At 48.8% G+C, this 22,926-nt stretch overlaps 1 protein-coding gene across 1 annotated transcript in view; it reads right to left on the bottom strand.

The window, feature by feature from the left end:
* COL26A1 (collagen type XXVI alpha 1 chain) overlaps positions 1 to 22,926 on the bottom strand; it is a 149,165-nt gene that overhangs the window by 83,604 nt on the left and 42,635 nt on the right. Inside the window, exon 3 of the mRNA XM_084881604.1 lies at positions 3,997 to 4,094. Within this exon, the coding sequence (XP_084737730.1) occupies positions 3,997 to 4,094 (98 nt within the window). The remainder of the gene's footprint in view (positions 1 to 3,996; positions 4,095 to 22,926) is intronic.

Genomic DNA, 22,926 nt, shown 5'->3' with positions numbered 1-22,926 from the left:
CTGAATTTTATAACACATTTAGATTTCAAACATATGACAACAATAGCACAAAGAATGATGGGGGTGGATAAATGGAATTGTATTACTAATGGTTTCTTCTAATTTACATGGAATAGTGCCATAGTTACTCTATTTACTATGATAAGTTAAGAAACAGACTATGATCCTTAAAAGAACAACTAAGAAGTAATACAGAAAAGTATAACTAAAAATCCAATAAAGGAAAATATTCAATTTCTGTTTCCAACCATACTAACTCGTGCTTTGCTTGCCCTCTCACCATAAACAATTCAAAAATGGGACAAAATTTATGGAACAAATGTTCACAGACATTGAACACTGTGAAACAATGATTCCTGAGAGAAGAAGAACCAACAAGGTGATTCCTGGAGGCACCTCCAGACCAGAGTGCACGGAGCGGGGGGCCAAGGAGAACACAGCACTCTCCCTGAGCTGAAGAGAAAGCAGAGTTCAGGGAGGCTGAGGCACACGTGGTGGACAGAATATGAGCGAGAATAGAATTATGTAGAAAAATATTCATGTGGCCAAAACTTACGGAACTGTATACTACTGCTGTAAGTAAATTCAATGTACAAAATAAGTTATATGTATATTTCACCTCAATAAAGTTGACTTTAAAATGCATAAATAATTGTTAAAATGAAACACAGAAAACACGTATAGACCTATATTTATGAAATCTGTTATCAGATTCATTTAATAACAAATTGGTTATCAAAAACTTTCCCACAAAGAAAACTATAGGTCCCAGTGGAAAGGACACCTCTTTGCAGTCACAGAAGCTTTAATCATAAAGCCAAAAACTAGGGTTAGGGTTTAGGGTTAGGGTTAGGGTTAGGGTTAGGGTTATCCCTAGGAGAATGAATAAAATTGTGGTTATTTATATAATGGAACAATACCCAGTAACAAAAATGAATAACCTGATACACAGGTAACAACATGAACACATCTCAAAAAGTATGGTAAGTGAAAGAAACCATGCATAAAAGGGAATCATATTATTTCACTTAAATGAAGTTTAAGAATAGGTAAACCGGATCTCTGATGATAGAAATTAGAACAGTGGTTGCTTAGAGGTGGAAACTTTTTGGAAAGTGATGGAATATTTAGTTATTAATCAAAACTCATCAAACTGTACACCCAGGACTGATGCATTTCAGTATATATAAATTTTACTTGATTAAAAATATGTTTTTCAGCAATGTTATTAATAATTTAAAATTAGAAGCTACTTAAATACTTTGTACTAGGGTTTAATAAAGAGTGTACCCAAATACCACAGCCACTAAAAATAATACTATAGAAAACTATCTATTGACAAGGAGAGATGTTCATGACAATTTTTATGAAAAAGAAAGTTATCAAACAACATATAGATTATAACTGACCTATCAGCACAAAAATAGACTGGAGACATTCACCTAAGTGAGAGGTTAACTTAAAAGGGTGTTTTCACTCTTTCTACATGAACATGTACTTGCTTTTCTAATAAGAATAAATCTTTCTAGATAGATAAATATAATTATAGATTCATACATACAGTTGGTCTTGTAATTCATGGTAATTTCTAGTATCCTATATAATAAAGATGTAATATGCAAATTGACCATCACTCCAACACACAAGATGGCCGTCCCCATGTGGACACATGACGGCCGCCAGGGGAGGGCAGTTGTGGGCAATAATGTCAGCAGGAGAGGGCAATTCGGATGGACCACGACTGCAAGGGAGGAAAGTTGGGGACAACCAAGCCTGCAGAGGAGGGCAGTTGGGGGTGACCAGGCCGGCAGGGAAGGGCAGCTGAGGGCAATCAGGCCGGCAGGGGAGCAGTTAGGCATGGATCAGGCTGGCAGGGGAGTGGCTAGGGGGTGATCAGACTGGCAGGCAGAAGCCCTTAGGGGCAATCAGGCAGGCAGGTAAGTGGTTGGGAGCGAGCAGTCCTGGGGTTGTGAGAGGGATATCTGATTGCCCATTTAGGCCAGATCCCACCACAGACATCCCTCGAGGGGTCCCAGATTAGAGAGGGTGCAGGCTGTGCTGAGGGGCAAACCCCCCCTCCAATGTACAAATTTCGTGCACTAGGCCTCTAGTGTCCTATAAAGGCACCAGGAACTCTGACTGGGAAATGCTGAACCATTGTTCCTAGAGGAAATACAAGGTTAGGTTCCTACGAGAACCACGTTTCCCTCAGCTGATCAATACGTAACCTTGTGTTATGTGTACTTCTACTTAAACACCCCTTATTGCATATACACTATTGACTAATTAACATTGAACTCACAGCCAACAGTAATATAACCAATGCCTGAACAAAGCTTATTTATCACATGCATTTTCTCCCTAAGGTACCTCATAGCCTTTTGCACTTAAGAACACTAGACAGCATTATGCTTGGAAAATTTTTAAACAACAGGATATCCCCAAAAAGGCATGAAAATGTGAAAAACATGGCACTAAACAGACCGTGAAAAGGACACCTGTGTGCAGCATGAGAGACGAAACAAGAAGACAGACTTTCACCTTCTTCAACCTCAGCTGGGAGCATGCAAGTTGAGCAACTCAAAATGTTTGCCTCTCTGTGCGTATCTGCAAATAACCACAAAAATGCTGCTAGTGTTGATTTGGGGCTTGCAAATAAACTTTAGCCTGTAGGCCAGTTCACCGATACAGAATGTGCAAGTAATAGGGGTTGACCGTACATAAGCATATCTATGAAGGGAAGTATCTCCACGCCTTTGGGCTGCGCACCTGGAGCAGCCAGGGCGGAAGGGGAGGAGGCTGGTAGGAAGGAGGGCCTGGAGAGACGAAGAAGGGAGGAAGCAGGCCCAGAAAGAGGCCACCTGGGAGGCCGGAGCTGCCTAACTCTATGCAGTCACAACTCCAGAGTCACAGACAGACCTGAGTGCTTGGGAGGAAGACTAGACACGGCGAGAGAGAAGCACCTTCTCCTGGGGAACCGCATCCGAACCAAAGCAAAGCCCACCGAGGAGAGCACCTCTGAGCTGCAGGCTCCCCGGAGAGGCAGCCATGGGAACGAATGGCAATAATTGCCCCCGGCCATCTCAGGACTGCGCTCAAAATCACAGACTCCACCTCCATGTCGCCTTCTGGCGCAGTTGTTTCATTTTGGGGGATGCAAATCTTCCCAAAGGCTTTCAGGAGCCAGTCCCCAATTCAGCCCAGGCCCTCGCACCCCCCAGGAACCCTCAGCCACACAGGCCACCTGGGAAAGTGGCCCCGGATCCCGAGGCTCTCTGAAAAAGGCAAGCCTCCTCCCCGCTCCTCTGTGCTTTGTCCGTTCCGTCTGCAAGGATTACCCTTTCCCGAGACACAACCTTACCTAAAGAGGTCTGTCTGGTTTTTGCACTTGGCCCTTGGAAGGTTATCTCCAAGCCCTGGGAAGTACCTGTTTAGTCAGAGTGTCCTTGTTTACCTGCGTGTGCTGTCTGGCCCCATGGGGCTCCAGAGCCAGGCTGAGCCCACCTGGGGAAGGAGGGCCAGGCTCCGGACCCCATCCTCCATCCTCCCTCTGGGCACCAGCCAGGCAGAAGGGCATGGGGTGGAGGGCGAGGCCCTTCTTTTGCTGCCACCTGCCAGGTCTAGCTGTCGTCATCTCAAGCAGCCCTGGCTTCAAGGCTGGGGGCCCTCCCCTGCATTTGCTCAGAGCCCAAACTTCCAGCTCTGCCTGCCCTGGTTTCTGGGTGGGTCAGAGCCAGAACGAAAGAAACAGGCTGTGAATCGAATCCCCTCCCCTGGGTCTCCTCCATTTCCACCCTCCCCACCCCCCACCCACATGGGCAGGGGGGCAGCCTCAGACATTTGGTTCTAAGGCGTTGGGGAAAGGAATGGAAAATGCGAAGGAACAGAGATGTGCTCAGAGGAGAGGGCGGTGGGAGAAGCACACAGGACATGGAAGCCCGGCCCGGCCCAGCCCGGCCCCCGCCCCGGGCCCCGCCCCGGGCCCCGCGCACTCACCTTCGTCACAGTTGCTCCCGGTGAAGCCAGGGCAGCACTTCCACTCCAGCGCGGTCACTGTTCGGTAGGACACTCTGTACGTGGGTCTGATCAGGGTCCTGTAACTAACACAGGGCAGCGTCAGGACAGTGTGGGCACCCACTGCCCACCCCCTGACCCGCTCCTCAGAGCCAGCCCAGCCCAGCCCAGCCCAGGACTCCGGGAGTCACCCAGCCAGTGGATCCCGGGGCCCCAGCTCTGTGCTACTGGCTGTGTGACGGTGGGGAAGTGACTATCCCTCTCTGTGCCAAGTGTGCTTCAGTTCTGCCTCCCTGAAAGTCTCCAGGTGCGGCCACCGACAGTGGGAAACTGTCCTGCACACAGACCGCTGTGGACTGAATTGTGTCCCCAGAATTCACATGCTGAACCCCTTACCCGCCCCCCCACACACACACACACACACTGAGAAAAGGCCATGTGGGGACACAGAAGACAGCTGCCTGAGAAAATAGAGGGCTGCTGTTTAAGCCACCCAGCCTGTGACATGTTGTTATGGCAGTTTGAGGCAAGAACATGACCAAAATAATGAAAAAGGAAAAGAAAAATATCATTAGAACCTGTGCAACTTCCAACCACCCGCAAGTCGCTCAACTCCAACCTTTCCCCCAATCGTTATTTCCTTTTGTTGACTCATCAAATGAATGCTTTTTTTTAAATATATTTTATTGAGAGGGATAGAGAGTTAGAAACGTCGTTGAGAGAGAAACATCGACCAGCTGCCTCTTGCACACCCTACACTGGAGAAGTGCCCACAACCAAGGTACGTGCCCTTGACCAGAATCTAACCCGGGACCTTTCAGTCCTCAGGCCAATGCTCTATCCACTGAGCCAAACCGGTTTCGGCAAATGAATGCTTTTTTAGTGCCAATTACATGCTATACCGTAGTCACAGATGGATAGCATGGAGTCTCCACCTTCCAGAAAGTCACAGCCTGGGGATGAGCGGCGCTTCAATGAAATGTGCAGTCCAGGGGTGGGACTCCCGCAGCAATGAAATGCTCCACACACTGCTGTGGCCTCCATAATAAAATTACAAAGTCCTATCGTTTCGTGTGTTTTTTTTTCATACAAGTAAGTTTGATACTTCTTTTGAATCACATTTATTTTTGGAATTTTGTGAAACTCCAAGAATAATGAATATAATATATTTGGCCAAATTTCACAGGGGGGGGGGCCAGGGGTCAATTCAGCCTTGTTATTTACTCTACAGGCAACATTATAACAGTGCTGCTTGATCAAGCTGGCACAACTCCCTCTCAAAGGCATGACTCCATGACTGACTTCACAAAATCTGAATTTGCTGACACCGAGCAACTTAATCGGTGAGTGGGAAATTATGAATTAATTGGTAGCAGCAGGCGTGACATCTCAAGATGCAATAACGGGAAAACATACAAGTCACATCTTGAATTTCAGAAATACTGCACCAAATCCGAAAAATCCTGTTACACTAATTTCTCTCTCTCTCTCTTTTTTAAATCTTCACTCATGTTTCGTAAACATTCCAGCAAACCAGCTTTCCCCTGGAGAGCAAAGGAGGGTGTGGCAGGTGCAGCCAGGGGCAGGGGCCTTAGAGGAGGAGCCAGAAGTCTGTACAGAGCGGTGCCCACCCTGGGAGCTGGAGAGTAAACCCAGCCTTTGGACTCTAGATCCCCTTCCCTGCTCCCCTTCACCCCCCGTACCCAGGAAGCAACTGGAATAGGCCAGTGGGGACAGAAGTGGCAGAGAAACAATGTCACCACTCTTAAAATATATATATATTTTATTGACCTTTTACAGAGAGGAAGGGAGAGGCATAGAGAGTTAGAAACATCAATGAGAGAGAAATATCGATCAGCTGCCTCTTGCACACCCCTACTGGGGATGTGCCCGCAACCAAGGTACATGCCCTTGACCGGAATCGAACCTGGGACCCTTCAGTCTGCAGGATGATGCTCTATCCACTGAGCCAAACCAGTTAGGGCCAGTGTCACTACTTCTTAAAGCAGGTGGCCTGGTGGGACATAGGTGGGTTAATGAGCCTGGGTCCAAGGAATATAATAAACACCTTTCCACACTTATACACCCATTATTCACTTACACGCTCACTCACACCTCACATACTCACACATTCAGTCACATGCATACACTCTCTCACACACACACACACACACACACACACACACACACACGCTTTCACACACCTAACACTCACAGGCTCACACTCTCACACCCCTTCCTGCTGCAGACCTCCCAGCTTGAAGCAGCCCCAGCTGGGAGAGGGGAGATGCTTTCATTTAGGTAAGAGATGCCAGTGTTATTGTGGTAAGCATTTCATCATATATGTTCATCGAGCTATCGGGCTGTGCACCTTACATGTATACAGTGATGACATCAACTATTCCTCAGTAAAACGGTCGGGGGGAAAGGGGTACAAAATGAATTACGTGGCAAACAGAAATTAAGATGCCAGCTTTTCGGTTCATTCCTGGAATAACATTATTGCTCTGGCTGAGAGGGATCAGAAAAGCTTCAGAAGCCACTTGGGGCAGACAGAGGGCAGGAAAGGGTCACGTCGCTTACTGCTTATGTCCTGCCCCGTGCGTCCGGTGCCACGAGAGGACCCCTCCCACGCCCTCAGCACCATGGGACAGAGGGAGTGCCGGGCTTCGGGCTCTGCCCTTTGTGTACAACGTGGACTTGCACACGTGCCTCAGCCTCCCTGAGCCCGCTTCCTGGTCTGCACGATGAGGACCCATGGAAACCAGAATGTGGATTAGGGGTCCCTGGGAGGGCATATGTGTGAGGCACTGAGAGCAGAAAGGGGTACACAGATGCTGGGTTTGCAAAACACAGATCTGACCTCCTCGCTCCCAGCCCATACCCTTCGGCAGCCCCCACTGTGGTCAGGAGAGCCTGACCTGCAGGCCCTTCTCCAGCTCACAGCTTCCCTACGGCCCCCGTGTCACAGACCGCCCCTCGCCTGCAGCCTGTGAGCCCTCCGAAATGCACCAGGCATTCCTCAGTCCGTCCCTTGAAAGATGATGACAATAAAAATACTAATATTTGTAAGTATAGCAAGAGCTTTGATTGAGTGCTCACTGCGCACCAGGTACTGTTCATAGCAACCCTAAAAGATGGATCCTATTACTTTTCCTACTTTACAGAGGAGGAAACTGAGGCAGAGAAGTTAAATAACTTTCCCCAGGGTGGTGGAACTAGGACCCAAAGGCAGGCAGAATTGGCAAAGCCTAGTAATACTAGTTTGTGTCTGCTCCTTCCTTCATCTGCACAAGGTACCGATCTTGGACCCCTGAACCAAAGGGAGAGCTCATCTTTCTGTCCCTCGTTTTGAGGCCGCGCTCCGGCCTGTCCCTCTACGGGACCAAAAGGAACCAGATGGCCTGTGAAGTCCAGGCGCAGGGCTCACCAGTAGGTGGCGCTGCTTCACCAGCCCAGAGGGCCAGGGCTCGGCATGGCTGACCCCTCCACTCTTACCTGAAGGCTCCAGTGATGGCCTTCTCCGCACAAGAAGCTGAGGAGCTTCATCCTTTCACATCCTCGAGGAACTCCCAGCCCTTCCGCTGGGGTCCAGTCTGCAAACCCAGATCTTTCTACAAACGCAGATCAAGTTTTGTGACTGCCCTCCCTTAAAATGGCTCCCATAGACTAAAGAACGAACTCTTTTTTTTTTTCTTTTTTTTTTAATATATTTTTATTGATTTTTTACAGAGAGGAAGAGAGAGGGATAGAGAGCTAGAAACATCGACCAGCTGCCTCTTGCAGAGGGATAGAGAGCTAGAAACATCGACCAGCTGCCTCTTGCACATCCCCGGTAGGGGATGTGCCCGCAATCAACGTACATGCCCTTGACTGGAATCGAACCAGGGACCTTTCAGTCCGCAGACCGACGCTCTACCACTGAGCCAAACCTGTTTGGGCAAGAACGAACTCTTTAGGTCAGTAAATAAGGTTCTGCCATTCTGCCTACCTTTCTACCATCCTTCCTCCCATCACCAGCAGCCAAGGCTCCTACCACGACAAGCTGCACTTTCTGTCCGCGGGCCTCTGCACGTGAGTGCTCTTCTGCCTTTTCTCTGCCTGAGAAAAACCCCCAAGAGCTTTCGGGGTGTGACTCAAATGTCCCCTCCTCCTCTGTGAAGCATCCCCTCTCTGGCCGAAGTGGACAGGCTCCCTCCTCAGCCCTCCTGCAACACCATGTACAGAGTGTGGTTTTAACCCAACGCTCATCTGTGCCCTCACCGGTACAGACCACGAGCCTGCTGTGTGCCAGGCACCGGGGATACACGGAGGAAGAAGGCAGGCACGGGCTCTGCTCTGCCAGGGCTGTGGCACACGCAAGTACACGGCCATGCACCATGGTAAGTGCTGCGAAGGAAAGCACTGAGTTTACCCCCCACATTATAGTGGAATTTTTCCTTGTGTTATTAAAATATAATTTACACACAGTAAAACAGATAAATCTAGTCTTTAGCTGAGTGAACTTTAACATATGGGTACACTTATATTATAACCCAAAAGTCCCCTTATGCCCCTTCATGTTGGTTACCCGGCCCCCAGACATAACCACTCCTCTGACTCCTCTCGCCAGAGAACAGTTTTGCCTGTTCTAAAATCTCATATAAATGGAACCTTACAGCCATGCACTCATTTGTGTCTGCCTTCTTTCATTCATCCATTATGTTTGAGTTTTATCCATGTTAAGTATACCAGTGTTTTATTCCTTTTTATTGCTAAACTAGAGGCCCAGTGCACGAAAATTCGTGCATAGGAGTGGGGGGTGGCGGGGGGAGTCCCTCAGCCCGGCCTGCACCCTCTCGCAGTCCAGTACCCCTTGAGAGATGTACACCTGCCAGCTTATTTACTGATCCTGGGGAGCGGGCCTAAGCCTTCAGTTGGACATTCTTAGGGCTGCTGAGGCGGGACAGGCTCTCGCCACCACCCCTGCACTCTCAGTTGTCAGCCTGGCTGTGGCTGAGCTGAGCTCCCCCTGTGGAAGCACACTGACCACCAGAGGGCAGCTCCTGTGTTGAGTATCTGCCCCCTGGTGGCCAGTGTGCATCATAGCAACTGGTCATTCCCAGTAGTTCTGCCATTAAGGTCAATTTGCATATTACCCCTTTATTATATAGGATAATATTACATTATATAAATATACCATAATTTGTCCAAACTCCTGTTGATGGGTATTTGGGTTGTTTCTAGGCTTGAGCTATTATATAATGGACAACGATGCTATGAGCATTCTCATATAGTCTTTTCAAACAAGTGTTTTTATTTCTCTAGATTACATACATAGGAATAGAATTAATGAAATATAGGATGGATATATGTTAACTTTAGTAGATGGTACAAACAGGTTTCCATGACTGTTTGGATAAACCAGTCCACTCACCTAGCAGCAGTGTATGAGTTCCAGTTGCTCCATAGCTTGGTTAACATTTGATGTTGTCAGTCATTTTCATTTTAGTCATTCTAGGGTGTATGTATTACTCCTTCAGTATGGTTTTAATTTGAAATTCCTGATTACTAAATAAAGTATGTTGATCATTTGCTTATCTTATGTGAAGTGCATGTTTGAGACTTTTACTTTGGGTTTTGTTTCTTTTTCTTATTGATTTGTAAGATATATACAGAGCCGAAACTGGTTTGGCTCAATAGACAGAGCGTCAGCCTGTGACCTCAAGGGTCCTGGGTTTGATTCCAGTCAAGGATATGTACCTTGGTTGTGGGCACATCCCCAGTGGGGAGTGTGTAGGAAGCAACTGATTGATATTCCTCTCTCATCAATGTTTCTAACTTTCTGTCCCTCTCCTCTCTGTCAAAAAATCAATAAAATATGTTTTAAAAAAAAAGATATATACAGAATAGGGCAAAATTAGGATTACAGTTGTGAGTATACAAAACGCAGTTTATTCTTTTATTATTATTATTATTATTATTATTTATTGTATTATTTTCCATATAAATAACTGTAAACCCACTTTTGCTCCACCTTTGTCAGATTGTATGTATTACAAATGTTTTCTCCCAATTTTCATTTTCTTAAAGGTGTATTTAGGACAATCACTTTTTTATTTTATCAATTTTTAAAATTTTATTAGTTGTTGGGTAGGAGTCAAGGTTCCTTTTTTTTCCATTTGGCTATCCAATTGCCCTAACACCATTCTTTTCACCTATTGAATTATTTTAGCTTTGTTGACAACCAAATTATTATTTAAACTAGAGGCCTGGTGCACTAAATTTATGCATGGGGGGAGGGGGTGTCCCTCAGCCCAGCCTGCACCCTCTCCAATCTGGAACCCCTCGAGGGATGTCCAACTGCCTATTTAGGTCTGATCCCTCTCACAATCCAGGACAGCTGGCTTTCAACCGCTCACCTACCTGCATGGCTGATTGTCACTAACCGCTTCTGCCTGCCAGCCTAATCACCCCCTAACCACGCCCCTGCCAGCCTGATTTCCCTAAATGCCCTCCCCTGCTGGTCCAGTAACCCCAAACTGCCCTCCCTTGCCAACCTGGTTGCCTCCAACTGCTTTCCCCTGCCAGCCTGGTCCCCCTCCAACTGCCCTCCCCTGCTGACCCGGTCACCCCTAACTGTCCTCCCCTACTGACCTGGTCCCCCCCAGTGCCCTCCCCTGTAGGCCTGGTTGTCCCCAACTGCCCTCCCCTGCAGGCCTGATCACCCACAACTGCCCTCCCTCCTGGCCATCCTGTGGCAGCCATATTATGTCTACATGGGGGCAGCCATCTTGTGTATTGTAGTGATAGTCAATTTGCATATAACTCTTTTATTAGATAGGATGTGGGTCTGTTTCTGTACCCTCTATTCTGTTCTATTGATCTGTTTTTCTATCTTTGCACCAAAAACCATGCTGTCTAAATAAATGTAGCTTTATAGTAAGTCTCAAATTCTAGTAATGTAATCTTCTAATTTTGTTATCTTTCAAAATTGACTTAGATATGTAAATCCTTTGCATTCCCATAAAAAATTTTAATTTGCTTATCAATTTCTTTCCCCAAAAAATACCACTATGATTTTGATAAAGATTACATGGACTCTATAGATCAATTTCTAGAGAATTGACATGTTAATAATATTTGAATCTTCCTATCTATGGCAGAACTTTCCATTTATTTATATCTTCTTTAATTTTTCTCAGCAGGGTACACTTCTTTCATTAAATTTACTCCTAGGTATTTGTCTTAGTCTGCTCAGGCTGCCATTACAAAATATCTAAACTTAATGGTTTAAACAACAGAAATTTGTTTTCTCAATGTTTTGGAAGCTGAGAGGTTCAAGATCAAGATTTCAGCTAATTCAGCTTTTAGTAAGGACTCCTGGCCAGCAGACAGACACTTTCCTACTGTGTGCTTACATGGCCTTTCCTCAGTGTGTGTGTGTGTTCGGAGAGGGGGGGAGAATTTGGACATTTCTTCTTATAAGGGCACTAATCGTATTGGATTAGGGCCCCACCCATAATTGTCTAATTTAATCTTAATTACTTCCTTAGGTTTCCCCATTTACAAATACATTCACCTTGCGGGGCTTCAACATATGAATTTGGGAGGATACAAACATTCACCCCATAACATTATTTAATGCTTTTTTTATTTTACTGTGCATGAGGTTTTTTACATTTCACTTTCCACTTGCTTCTGCTAGTATATAGTTTTCATTTATTTCTATTAGCCTTGTACCTTAGTCCATTCCAGGTGCTAAAATAGAATGCTATAGCCTGGGTGGCTCATAGGTAATACAAATTTATTTCTCTTAGTTCTGGAAGCTGAAGCCCAAGATCAAAATGCTGTCAGATTCCATGTCTAGTGAGGGCTCACACGCTGGTTCATAACAACTCTATTCTCACTGTGTCCTCACAGGTAAGGAGGGGCAAGGGAACTCTATGGAGTCCCCTTTATAAGAACACTAATTCCTTTCATGAGGGCTCCACCACATGACCTAATCACCTCTCAAAGGCTCCACCTCCAAATATCATTATGTTGGGTTAAAATTTCAGCATATGAATTTGGGGGGGGGGGGGGCACTTGTATCCAGTGACCTTAATAGGGTCATTGATTAGTTCTAGTACTATATTTGCCTATTCTTTTGGATTTTCTATGTACACAGTAATGTCATCCGTGAAGAAAGAGTTCTTTATATTCTCTTTGTTTCTGATCTGTTTGACTTCCTTTGTGTTACTGCCTACAGCGCAATGTTGGATAGAAGTGCTAACAGTTATCCTTTGCTTGTTTCCACGCTCAAGGGGAATGTGTATAATATTTCAGCAATTAAGTATGACATTAGCCGTTTTGTAATCTTTATTAGCTTTGAGAACATTCCCTTCTATACCTGGTTTGCTGAGAGAATATGTCTTTTGTCATGAATAGGTGTTGAATTTTATCAAATGATTTTTCTATATCTATTGAGATGGTCATATCATTCTTACACTTTATTCTGTTATTTTGATGAATCACATTAATTAATGTTCAAATGTTAAACCAACAAAGCATTCCTGAGATAATTCCCATTTGGTCATGATGGATTATGCTTTTTATATCTCACTGAATTCTATTTTCTAATATTTCATTTTGAATTTTTACATCTGTATTTATAAGAAATACAGTTGGAATTCTTTATCTCTTGAAAAATACTCAAGACACTGATAAGGGGGAGCACCTCCAGGGTGGGCGGAGGCCTCAGTTCTTATCCTATAATGCTTATGGGTTTGAATTTTGTGCCTTTTAAATCATTCAAAAAGGAATGAAATGTGAATGCTAAATAAAAAACAGATGATATTGCTATGGGCTGAATGTTTGTGGCTCCCCCTCCTCATCACCCCAAATTCATATGTTGAAACCCTAACCCTCAAAGTGTTAGTATTTAGAGGTGGGGCCTTTGGGAGGTATTAGGTTTAGATGAGGTCATGAGGGAGGGGCCCCTGTGATGGGATTAATGTTCTTATAACAAGAAGAGAGATCAGAGCTCCTCTCTCTCCTCCATGAGCAGACACAGAAGGCAGCTGTCTGTAAGACCGAAAGAGGGACCTCACCAGGAACCGAACCTGCCAGCACCTTGATCTTGGACTTCCCTGACTCAAGAACTGAAAAATGAGTGTCTGTTGCTTAAGCCACCCAGTTTACAGCATTTTGTTACAGCAGCCCAAGGAGATTAATACATATTTACATTAAGTGATTAATACCATTTCTAGGAGATGCAAATGCTAATAAATGTTACCTATTGTGATGGTTAGGTTTTGTTTCTACTATTTTAAATATTGATTTGTTCCACCCATCCATGAATTCATTGGTCAACTTGTGCATGAGCCCGCACTGGGGATCAAACCCAAAACCCTGGTCCATCAGGACAACACCCCAACCAACTGAGCCGTCCCGCCAGGGCTGTGTCACATGGTTTTATGTGCCAACTTGATTGAGTTAAGGGTTGCCAAGATAGCTGGTGAGACATCACTTTGGGTTGTGTCTGTGAGGGTCTTTCCAAAAGAGATCAGCATTTGAATTGGAGAACTTTATAAAGAACACTGCTGGTGAAATTGTAAATTGGTGCGGCCACCTTGGACAATAGCATGGAGGGTTCCTTAAAAAGTTAAAAATGTAATTATTACATGATCCAGCAATCCCACTCTAGGTATACTTCCAAAGGAAACCAAATCAGTGTTCCTTGCAATGTTATTCACAGGAGTCAAGACATAGAAACAACCTAAATGTCCATCATCGGATGAATGGATAAAGAAAAAGTGACCCTAATAAATTTAAGTTTTAAAATTTCATTTAAAATGGGGGGGAAATGTGATTTATCTACACATATACACAAAGGAATATTATTCGGCCATAAAGAGAAGGAAATCCTGCCATTTGTGACAACGTGGATAAATCTGGAGGACTGTATACAAAGTGAAATAAACCAGACACAGAAAGACAAATATGTCATTATCTCATATATGGAACACACACAAAAAAGCAGAGCTCATTGTAACAGAGTTTCATGGTGGTTACCAGAGGCTAGGAGTTGAGAGAATGGGGGTGGGGAGAATTGATTAAACTTTCAGTTAAAGGAGTACGTTCTGAAAACTTAATGCACAGCATGGCCACTGTGATTAATAGTGTATCATCTATACTAATAAATATGCTAATTAGACCAGATATGCTAATTAGACCAGATAGACCAGACATCTTCTGGAGGTCCTTCTGGACAAAGCCACAGTGGTGGGGGCCAAGGCAGAGGCGGTTAGGGGAGAGCTGATAGGTGAGATCACGCTGGCAGACAGAGGGAATTAGGGGTGATCAGGCTGCCATGGGAGAACAGTTAGGGGTGATCAGACTGGCAGGCAGAGGGGTTAGGGGCATCAGGCATGCAGGCAGGTGAGCGGTTATGAGCCAGCAGTCCCAGATTGTGGGGTTGGGCCTAAACCAGCAGTTGGACATCCCCCAAGGGGTCCCGAATTGGAGAGGATGCAGACCGGGCTGAGGGAGCTCGCCAACCAATGCACAAATTTCGTGCAATGGGCCGCTAGTATACTTGAAATTTGCTGAGAGAGCAGATGCCAAGTGGTCTCACCACACACACAAAATGTTAACTGTGGGAGGTGATACATATGCTAATTAGCTTGATTTGCTAACCATTTCACAATGTGTATACTGTATATAAAAACATCACATTGTACACCTTAAATATGCACAATTTTCATTTGTTAAAAATAAACAAAAGTACAAACACACACACACACACACACACACACACAGTCTTGAAGGCCTATGTGAGACAGATCAGAGCTGATTCAAGGGGCAGAGTGGTCTCCTGCCCCCCTCCCTCCTCTCATCCCAGGAAGCATCCCTCTCAGGTCAGACCAGCCCCCCAGACCACCTCCACAATAAGACCATCAGGGTCTACAGACTTCATTAAACCCGTGATGACCTCAAGCCCCTTCTCAGCTGAGGACACTGAGAAGAACCCAGCTTGTCTGCAGAGAGGCCGCACCCTGCACATCCCACCAGCGATGTGGTGGGGTCAGCCTCCCTCCTTAGCAGCGACACTGAGGGCCAAGGACCAGGTCCTGGGTGGGGGCTGCACAGAACCAAAGGTGCCCCTGACCACCAAGAATTTAATGAGCTCCGGATATCGGAGAGAGGAGCAAGATTGCCCCGAGGCTTGAATTCTCCCCAAAGTGGAGATGCCCCACCATCCCGCTCCTCCTGATTTCGTGGTGCTGTGTGTCCATGTGGGGTGGCGAGAAATGCCACACTGTGGCCCACGAACTCTGGCCAGGCACTCACCAGACCTCCCAGTGCCCCCCATGCCCCTTGCTCAGATTCTCCAGCGATCTGTATAGAGCTGTGCATCCCCCTCTCAATCACTCTCTCAATATCTCTCTCTCTCTCTCTCTCTCTCTCTCTCTCTCTCTCTCTCTCTCTCTCTCTTTTTCTCTCTTCCTCTTTCTTCCAGTTAAAGCTCAGTCACCTCCACCCTCATCTCAAAGGCCCTCTCCTCCAGGAAGCCCTCCTGATGGCTCCAACCAGCTCAACGTTTCCATCTGGCTCCCTGTGCCCTGCTTTCCTAGCATTTAGTTGAGGTTGCAAACTGTATTCCCATGTGTGACTATTAATTGATGCCCGTATCTCTGCCTCGCAGTATCCACTGACTGACCGAGGCTCTGACTCCTGTGACAGGCAGTTCTCCTGGAGCCGTCTGGCCAACAGGCATCCAAGGCCATGCAACTGGGAAACAGGCTGAAGGAGGGGCAGCCCCTCACGGGTCCACAAAAGGTGCCATCTATGCCCACTTTACAGATGACAACATCGGCTCAGAAAAGCAAGGGGAATGTAAGGCAGTTACAGAATACATACTGTGAGAGTATTCCTGTCCCACGTACAGACAAGGACACTGGGCCCTTACCTAAGCTATGTAGCTGGTGAGCAGCCACGCCCCAGCTCAGTCCACACCATCAGGAAGTAGAGGAGCCAACCATGACCCACTCCTCACCATCGACGGCACATGCCCAGGCCCCCGTCTTTCCATCCGCTGCTCCCTGGACATGTCCGAGAGGTCCGATGAGGCTTCTCTGGTTTCTTGGGCCCAGTGGAGATGGGGACACAGAGAGGGAGACACCGGTGTGTGTAATCATATATATTGTGAAATGATTGCCACAGTCAAGCTGGTTAACAAAGGCCAGCTCGGGAGTGAGAGGAGCAATGCAGGCTGGCGGACAAACACAGGGCTTTCCTCGGCTTTCTTTCTAGTTGATTCCAGTGCGTCTCTGCCCGTCTGTGAGTGAGTCCCCTTCTCTGAGCCCCTGTGAAGTCTGAGCTGAGATGCAACAACCTGAGCGTCTCCAATACAATTTGGAATCTCCATCCGGTGTCTCCCACCTCTCCAGCTGTCCCCCCTTCCCCAATCCCGAAGATAGCCCAATTCTAGGGACTTTTGTGACTTCTCTGGATTTGCTTCCTCTGCTTGGCAGATCCTGGGGCTTCCTCACTGTCATTTGGCAAATTCAAGGGCATATATTCTCCTGAGGGGTGTTATTCACTCAACAAATAGCCACAGAAGTCTTGACCCTATAATAACCCTAACCCTTAACCTTAAATCTGGCCACGCCCATCACTGATTCGAGGGAGTCCTTCCCGCCAGCCCACTGCTCTCCTCCCGCCTTCCCTGTCCAGCCTCCATCACCTCCGTCCTAGACAGTGGCGATGGCCCTTCACTGGTGCCCAGTGTCCACTCCCACCTCCAGACCCCACAGAGATGCCCTTGGTGGTGTTTCCAAAGCACACATCTCCTCCACTGCCCTGCCTCATTTATCTTCAATCGTAGGACAAACCAAATTCTGTAGCATGACCACGTGGGCCTAAGATCTGGCCACTGGCCACCTTGGCTGCTTCCCCATTCACCCCTCTCCCACCCCACTTAGAACCCCAACAGAGCTCCTTCCCGTATCAGGGCTTGTCATCTGCTGTTCACTCTGCCTGAGACACCCATCCGCTCCCATGCAGCCCCCAGGGCCACCTTCTCAGAGAGGCCCTCCTTGACCTGCCCTCTCTCAGTCCCACCCACCCCTGCAGGCTGGATCCCCTCAATTTACACTGTCCTAGAAACCTGACTTCTCTTCCAAACACTCATCACCCTTTTAATTATAGGCTCATCGGGCAGTCATTTGTCTGATGTCTATCTCCTCCGCTAAGCTGCTGGCTGCACCCCAGGCCTCACTCAGGGTGGGGCACATCATATGCACTCAATAAAGATTGGAGGAATGAGTGAAAAAAAATCAATAAATAGTGTGTGCCAGATGGAGTCCCAGGCTGGGAACCGCAATGCTAACCAAGACATGCCGGCTCCCTGGAGGAGCTCAGGGTGTCTAGCTGGGGAGCATCCATGGAAATTAATGGCTGCAGGAATGGGGGGCTGGGGTAGAGCTTGGTCACTTCTACCAGGAGGGGCCAGGAAAAGCTTCCCACCTCAGGGATACACGCAGGGGACCTCGGGGCGAGGAGGCAGACAGCACCAGGAGAGCCAGGACATTGTTTGGGGTGGAGTTTGGTGCATTTGGGGACAGAGTGCTTGGACAGCCAGGGCATAGACAAGGCAGCTCACAAAGGCAAGACCGTGAAGACCTCGAGTGCAGGCAAAGCTATGGACTAGGTCTGTGAACGCCGTGCGGGCCAATGCTCTCCGAGCTTTCAGAGCATGCTCCGGGTCAGTAAACTGTTTCTGAGCCCACAATACATGCATATGAGTGTGTATATGTGTATGTACACGTATTGCTTACTGTCTTTGATAGACTAAAAATCAGTACAGCTTAATCTTGCTCTTATTTGATGTAGGTTAATAAAGAAGACTGTCCACCCTGCAACAGAGAGCCTTGTGGGCCCCCACACCTCCCGCCACAGAGAGGCCAAGGAGAGACCGTGGCCCAGGAGTGCCGTGAGCAGGTCTGCCTTCAAGAAACACCCCACCCATGGCTACCTCGCAGCCCGATGGGAAGGGAGAGAGGGAACCGGGGAGGTGAGTCAGGCAGCTGCTGGTGGAGAAAGGGGAGCAGGACAGGGGTGAATGGCCTCACTCTGAGGGGGGAAATGGAGGCCAAGGAGGAGCTCGGGGTCAGACTCCACGTTATAAGGAGGCAGAGGTTGGATGGAACCAGGCCCCTTTATGGGGCTGGCATGTTCACACCTGCTCAACAATGCTCAGAAGCTGACAACACTCCCCAACCCTGAGTGGTCGGAGGAGGACCTTGCCCTCTGCAGGCCCCAGAGACCCTCTGGGGAGCAAAGGGGAGCTGAGGTCATGAGGTCTCACAAGGGGCCCAGCTCACGTCCTCCAGCTGCTCAGTGACTGTTCCAGAAAGGGTGCAGATGTTCCTGTGTGTCCCCCACAGCGCCCCTGGGCTCACCGAGACATGAGAGGACATTTGAAGAAAAGGATGGGGGGTGGGGAGATGCCCATCCCCAGCCTCTGTAAGCAGAGGCCCTGGCTCTTTGGCCTCCAAAGGCAATGTCCCAAAGCAGCCCGAGGAGCTTCGGTGGGCAGTGGGCACCAGGGCAGGAGAAGGCTCTGCCAGCCCAGAGACCTCCCCTGGGGGTGCAGGTGCCCCCTCCCGGCCTGGGCACTGCCACTCGCAGACCTGCGCTCCCGCCCTGGCCCCGCTTCCTCACCGGGGACCACCGCTCGGAGGACCAGACTGGGAGGTACCGAGACAGGCTGGAGACTCAACAGGAAATGGGAGTGGGGGTTTCCGAGAGGGAGGCAGGAGATTATTAATCTCTTGATTAATAGCAGGAGGGGAAGGGGCTGTCCCGCCGCAGTTCTGAGCAGGAGGCGGAGCGGGGTCTCCAGCCTCTGGCCTCCTCCGGGTCCATGCTAGTCATTCCTAGAGCCAGGTGGGAATCACAGCCGCCCCGTGTGTTCTGGAGGGTGTTCTGCTCAGGTCCCTCCCGGCCCCCTTCCACACACACACACACACACACACACACACACACACACACACACACACACTCAGGACCGGGACAGGGACCACCTGCGGGGCCAGGGCCCAGAGGTGGCCCCAGCTCAGCAAGCGTTCGCTGCGGGCGGGTAGCCTTGGGAGCTTCTGGACCCACACACAGGCCGGCCCAGGCAGGAGAGGCGGGGAAGGTCATGCTTTTGCAAAGCACAAAGCCCAGGACTTCACATGGCCTTGCAGGCGGCAGGCAACCCAACCAGAGGAGGGAGGCTGGCTGGCGGGGGGGCCGTCTGGCGGAGGGGCTGGAAGGAGGCAGATGAAGCCCCGGAGAGTTCCGGCAAAACCCTCCGCTCTGCACATCTGGAAAAGGTTGGCTCTGTCGCCATCAAAGAGCTCCGAGGGGCCTGGAGACAGACGGGCAGAGAAGGGGGTGAGGAAAACTTAACCCGAAGGCCCTGGGGCAGGTCCTTCCCAACCGAACCTGGCAGGCCCTGCGACCCGGCCCACCCCCTCCCCCAGAAGAACCGGCTCCAGAGGGCAGGAGGGCAGGAGGGCAGGGGGGCAGGGGGGCAGGAGAGCAGGAGGGCAGGAGGGCAGGAGGGCAGGGGGGCAGGGGGGCAGGGGGGCAGGAGGGCAGGAGGGCAGGAGGGCAGGAGGGCAGGGGGGCAGGGGGGCAGGGGGGCAGGAGGGCAGGGGGGCAGGGGACAGGGGGGGAGGGGGGCAGGAGGGCAGGAGGGCAGGAGGGCAGGAGGGCAGGGGGGCAGGGGGGCAGGAGGGCAGGGGGGCAGGGGGCAGGGGGGCAGGAGGGCAGGGGGGCAGGGGGGCAGGAGGGCAGGGGGGCAGGAGGGCAGGGGGGCAGGGGTGCAGGGGGGCACATCAGTATCCCTGACATCCCGCTGCAGCGAGCAAGCCACAGAGCAGGGCAGGGCTTATCCCCATTTCCCAGGAAGGGAAGCTCAGGCACCAAGAGGGAGCAGGCTTGTCCTCGCTGCCCTCCTTCGGCCCCAGCTGGGGCTGAGGCCCCGCACAGGGAGCTCTCCAGGCCAGGCTCTTCCTCTGCTGGTACATTCCTCACCACCCAGATCTCTGCTCCGGTGTTTCCCAAGGCAGCCCGGCTTGGCCTCACAGGGCGCTCTCCCCTCCCCGGGTCTGCGAGTCCCTGACTGACACTTCCCTCCACAGGCGGGGAGGGAGGGCGTGTTCTTTCTGCCCCCCCGTGCTTTTGGCACTTGGGTGCTCACTAAGGACTGAAGAAAACAACGGAACAGACCGAGCTCATGAGCTGAGAAACCTGAGGCCAGGCCAGAGCCCCTCACCCTCTCTCCCACCACCTGCTGACTGACACGTCCTCTCTCTCTCTCTCTCTCTCTCTCTCTCTCTCTCTCTCTCTCTCTCTCTCCACACACACACACACACACACACACACACACAGACTACAAAAATCCAATATTAAAAAAAAAAAAAATCACAGAATGGGAAAATCCACACAGGATACAGTTGCATTACAATTTTTTTTTCATTCATCAAACAGATGGATGCCTTCCTTTGAGCACCTTATTGTGCCAGACCCCTCGTTGAGCCCTGCGAGTAAAGGGATAAGAGCATCATGGTCCTGCTTTCCAGGCACTCGTGGGTTGGTGGAAAAAAGTCAGCCTCCAAAGCAAACCATCTCACTCTGGCCTGCGTGGCTAAGTGACTAGAGCATCGGCCCTCTCTCTGAAAGGTCTCAGGTTCTATTCCCAGTCAGGGGCACGTATCTAGGTTACAGTTCGATCCCCAGCCTCCCAGTGGCAACCAATTAATGTTTCTCTCTCTCTCTCTCTCTCCTTCTCCCTCTCCCTTTCTCTCCCTTTCTCTCCCTCTCCCTCCCTCCCACCCCCCTCCCCACCTCCCTTCCACTCTTTCTGAAAAGCAATGGAAAAAATATCCTCGGGTGAGGATTAACAAAAAACAAGATCAAACCATCTGTGTCACGTAGACGGACCCATGGGGGTGATGGATGGCCCATCTCGGCCTTCCTTCCCATTGCTGCTCTGACAAGGCCCCCTTCGCTCCCACTCCAACCACCCCCTCCCCAGCCCAGGCTCCCTCTCTGAACTTCACTTCTCCGCCAGTCCCCACCCAGCTCTGCCTTCTCCCAGATCATTCCAGGCAGTTTACAAACATGCCCCGGTATCTCCCATCTTAAAAACAACCAACCAAACCAGCCTCCACTGACCTCATGCTGACCCCATTTCATACCATGCTTCCTTCCCAGCAAACTTCTCTAAAGAGTTTTCTAGTCTCCCAGGCTCTGTTTCCTCACTTTCATTTTTCTCCTCCACCGTGCCATCTCCTCCGCCATCCCCTCCACTCCCCAAAACTGCACTAGCCGGGGTGCCCAGGACCTCACATTCCCAAATTCAATGGTCACGCCTTGGCCTCCATCCCACCAGACTCCCCCTCCCCCTTCCTCCCTCCCAAAGTCCATCCCCAGGAAACCCACCTCCTCATCTCTGGCTGCTCCTTCTCACCCCTCGGCTGGACTCTCCTCCTTAACCCGCCTCTTAGAGTAGGGCATCAGACAGTTACATTTAACATCTCCGACACTGGAGTTCATATTACAGTTGTGATATGATGTGCTATAGTTTAATTAGCAGCATTCTTAGTAATTAAAAGATAATGCACTTCTTCCTACCAATGGCACCTTCGAATCCACGAGATACACTATGGCCCTGGCCCCAGAGCTTCCTGGTACTCTTTACTCAGCCTCCTACCTGCACCCTTACCCCTGTGCCATGAATGATACCAAAACACTGAAAACATAAAACGCACAATACATGCACATGAATGTGTGTGTGTTTGTGTGTGTGTGTGTGTGTGTGTGTGTGTGTGTGTATTCACTCTGCGGAAGACTCTGAAAAGGATGAAAAGGCAAGCCACAGAGTGAGAGAAAATATTTGCTAACCAATAATTAACAATGAACTAATATTAGAATATATAAAGAAATCTTGCCAAAACCGGTTTGGCTCAGTGTATGGGCCTGTGGACTGAAAGGTCTCAGGTTCGATTCCGGTCAAGGGCATGTACCTTGGTTGCAGGCACATCCCCAGTAGGGGGTGTGCAAGAGGCAGCTGATCGATGATTCTCTCTCATCAATGTTTCTAACTCTCCATCCCTCTCTCTTCCTCTCTGTAAAAAAAATCAATAAAAATATACTTTTAAAAAAATCTCAAAATTCAACAGTAAAATTACAAATAATCCAATTAAATGCACAATAAATGGCCCATTTAATGGGAAAAAGACATGAAGAGACATTTTGTCGAAGAAGATGTACAATTGGCAAATAAACACATGAAAAGATGTTCAACATTATTAGCCATTAGGGAAACACAAATTAAAACCACAAGGAAATAGACTGCGCAGAATGGCTAGAATAAAATACAATGACAACACCAAATGCTGGCAGGGATACAGAGAAACTGGATCACTCAGATTTTGCTGGTGGGAATGTAAAAGGGTACAGCCACTCCGGCAACAGTTTGGTGGTTTCTTAATAAACTAAACATGCAACTGCCATATGACCCAACAATTGCACTCCTGGGCATGTACCCAGAGAAATGAAAACATGTTTACACAAAGCCCTGCATGTTTATAGCAGCTTCATTCACAAGAGCCCCAAACTGGAAACTACCCAGATGTCTTTCAACAGGTGAATGATTAAACTTATTGTGGCACGTCCATACTGTGGAATACTACTCAGCAATAAAAAGGAATAACCTTCTTTAAAATGCAGGAACAGCTGAAACTGGTTTGGCTCAGTGGATAGAGCGTCCGCCTGCAGACTCAAGGGTCCCGGGTTTGATTCCTGTCAAGGGCACATACTCTGGTTGCGGGCACATCCCCAGTGGGGGGGGGTGCAGGAGGCAGCTGATCGATGTTTCTCTCTCATCAATGT

This window comes from Pipistrellus hanaki (assembly GCF_964339955.1).
Source record: "Pipistrellus hanaki genome assembly, chromosome: 4".
Taxonomy (NCBI): domain Eukaryota; kingdom Metazoa; phylum Chordata; class Mammalia; order Chiroptera; family Vespertilionidae; genus Pipistrellus; species Pipistrellus hanaki.
This window is presented reverse-complemented; position numbering and strand designations above follow the sequence as displayed.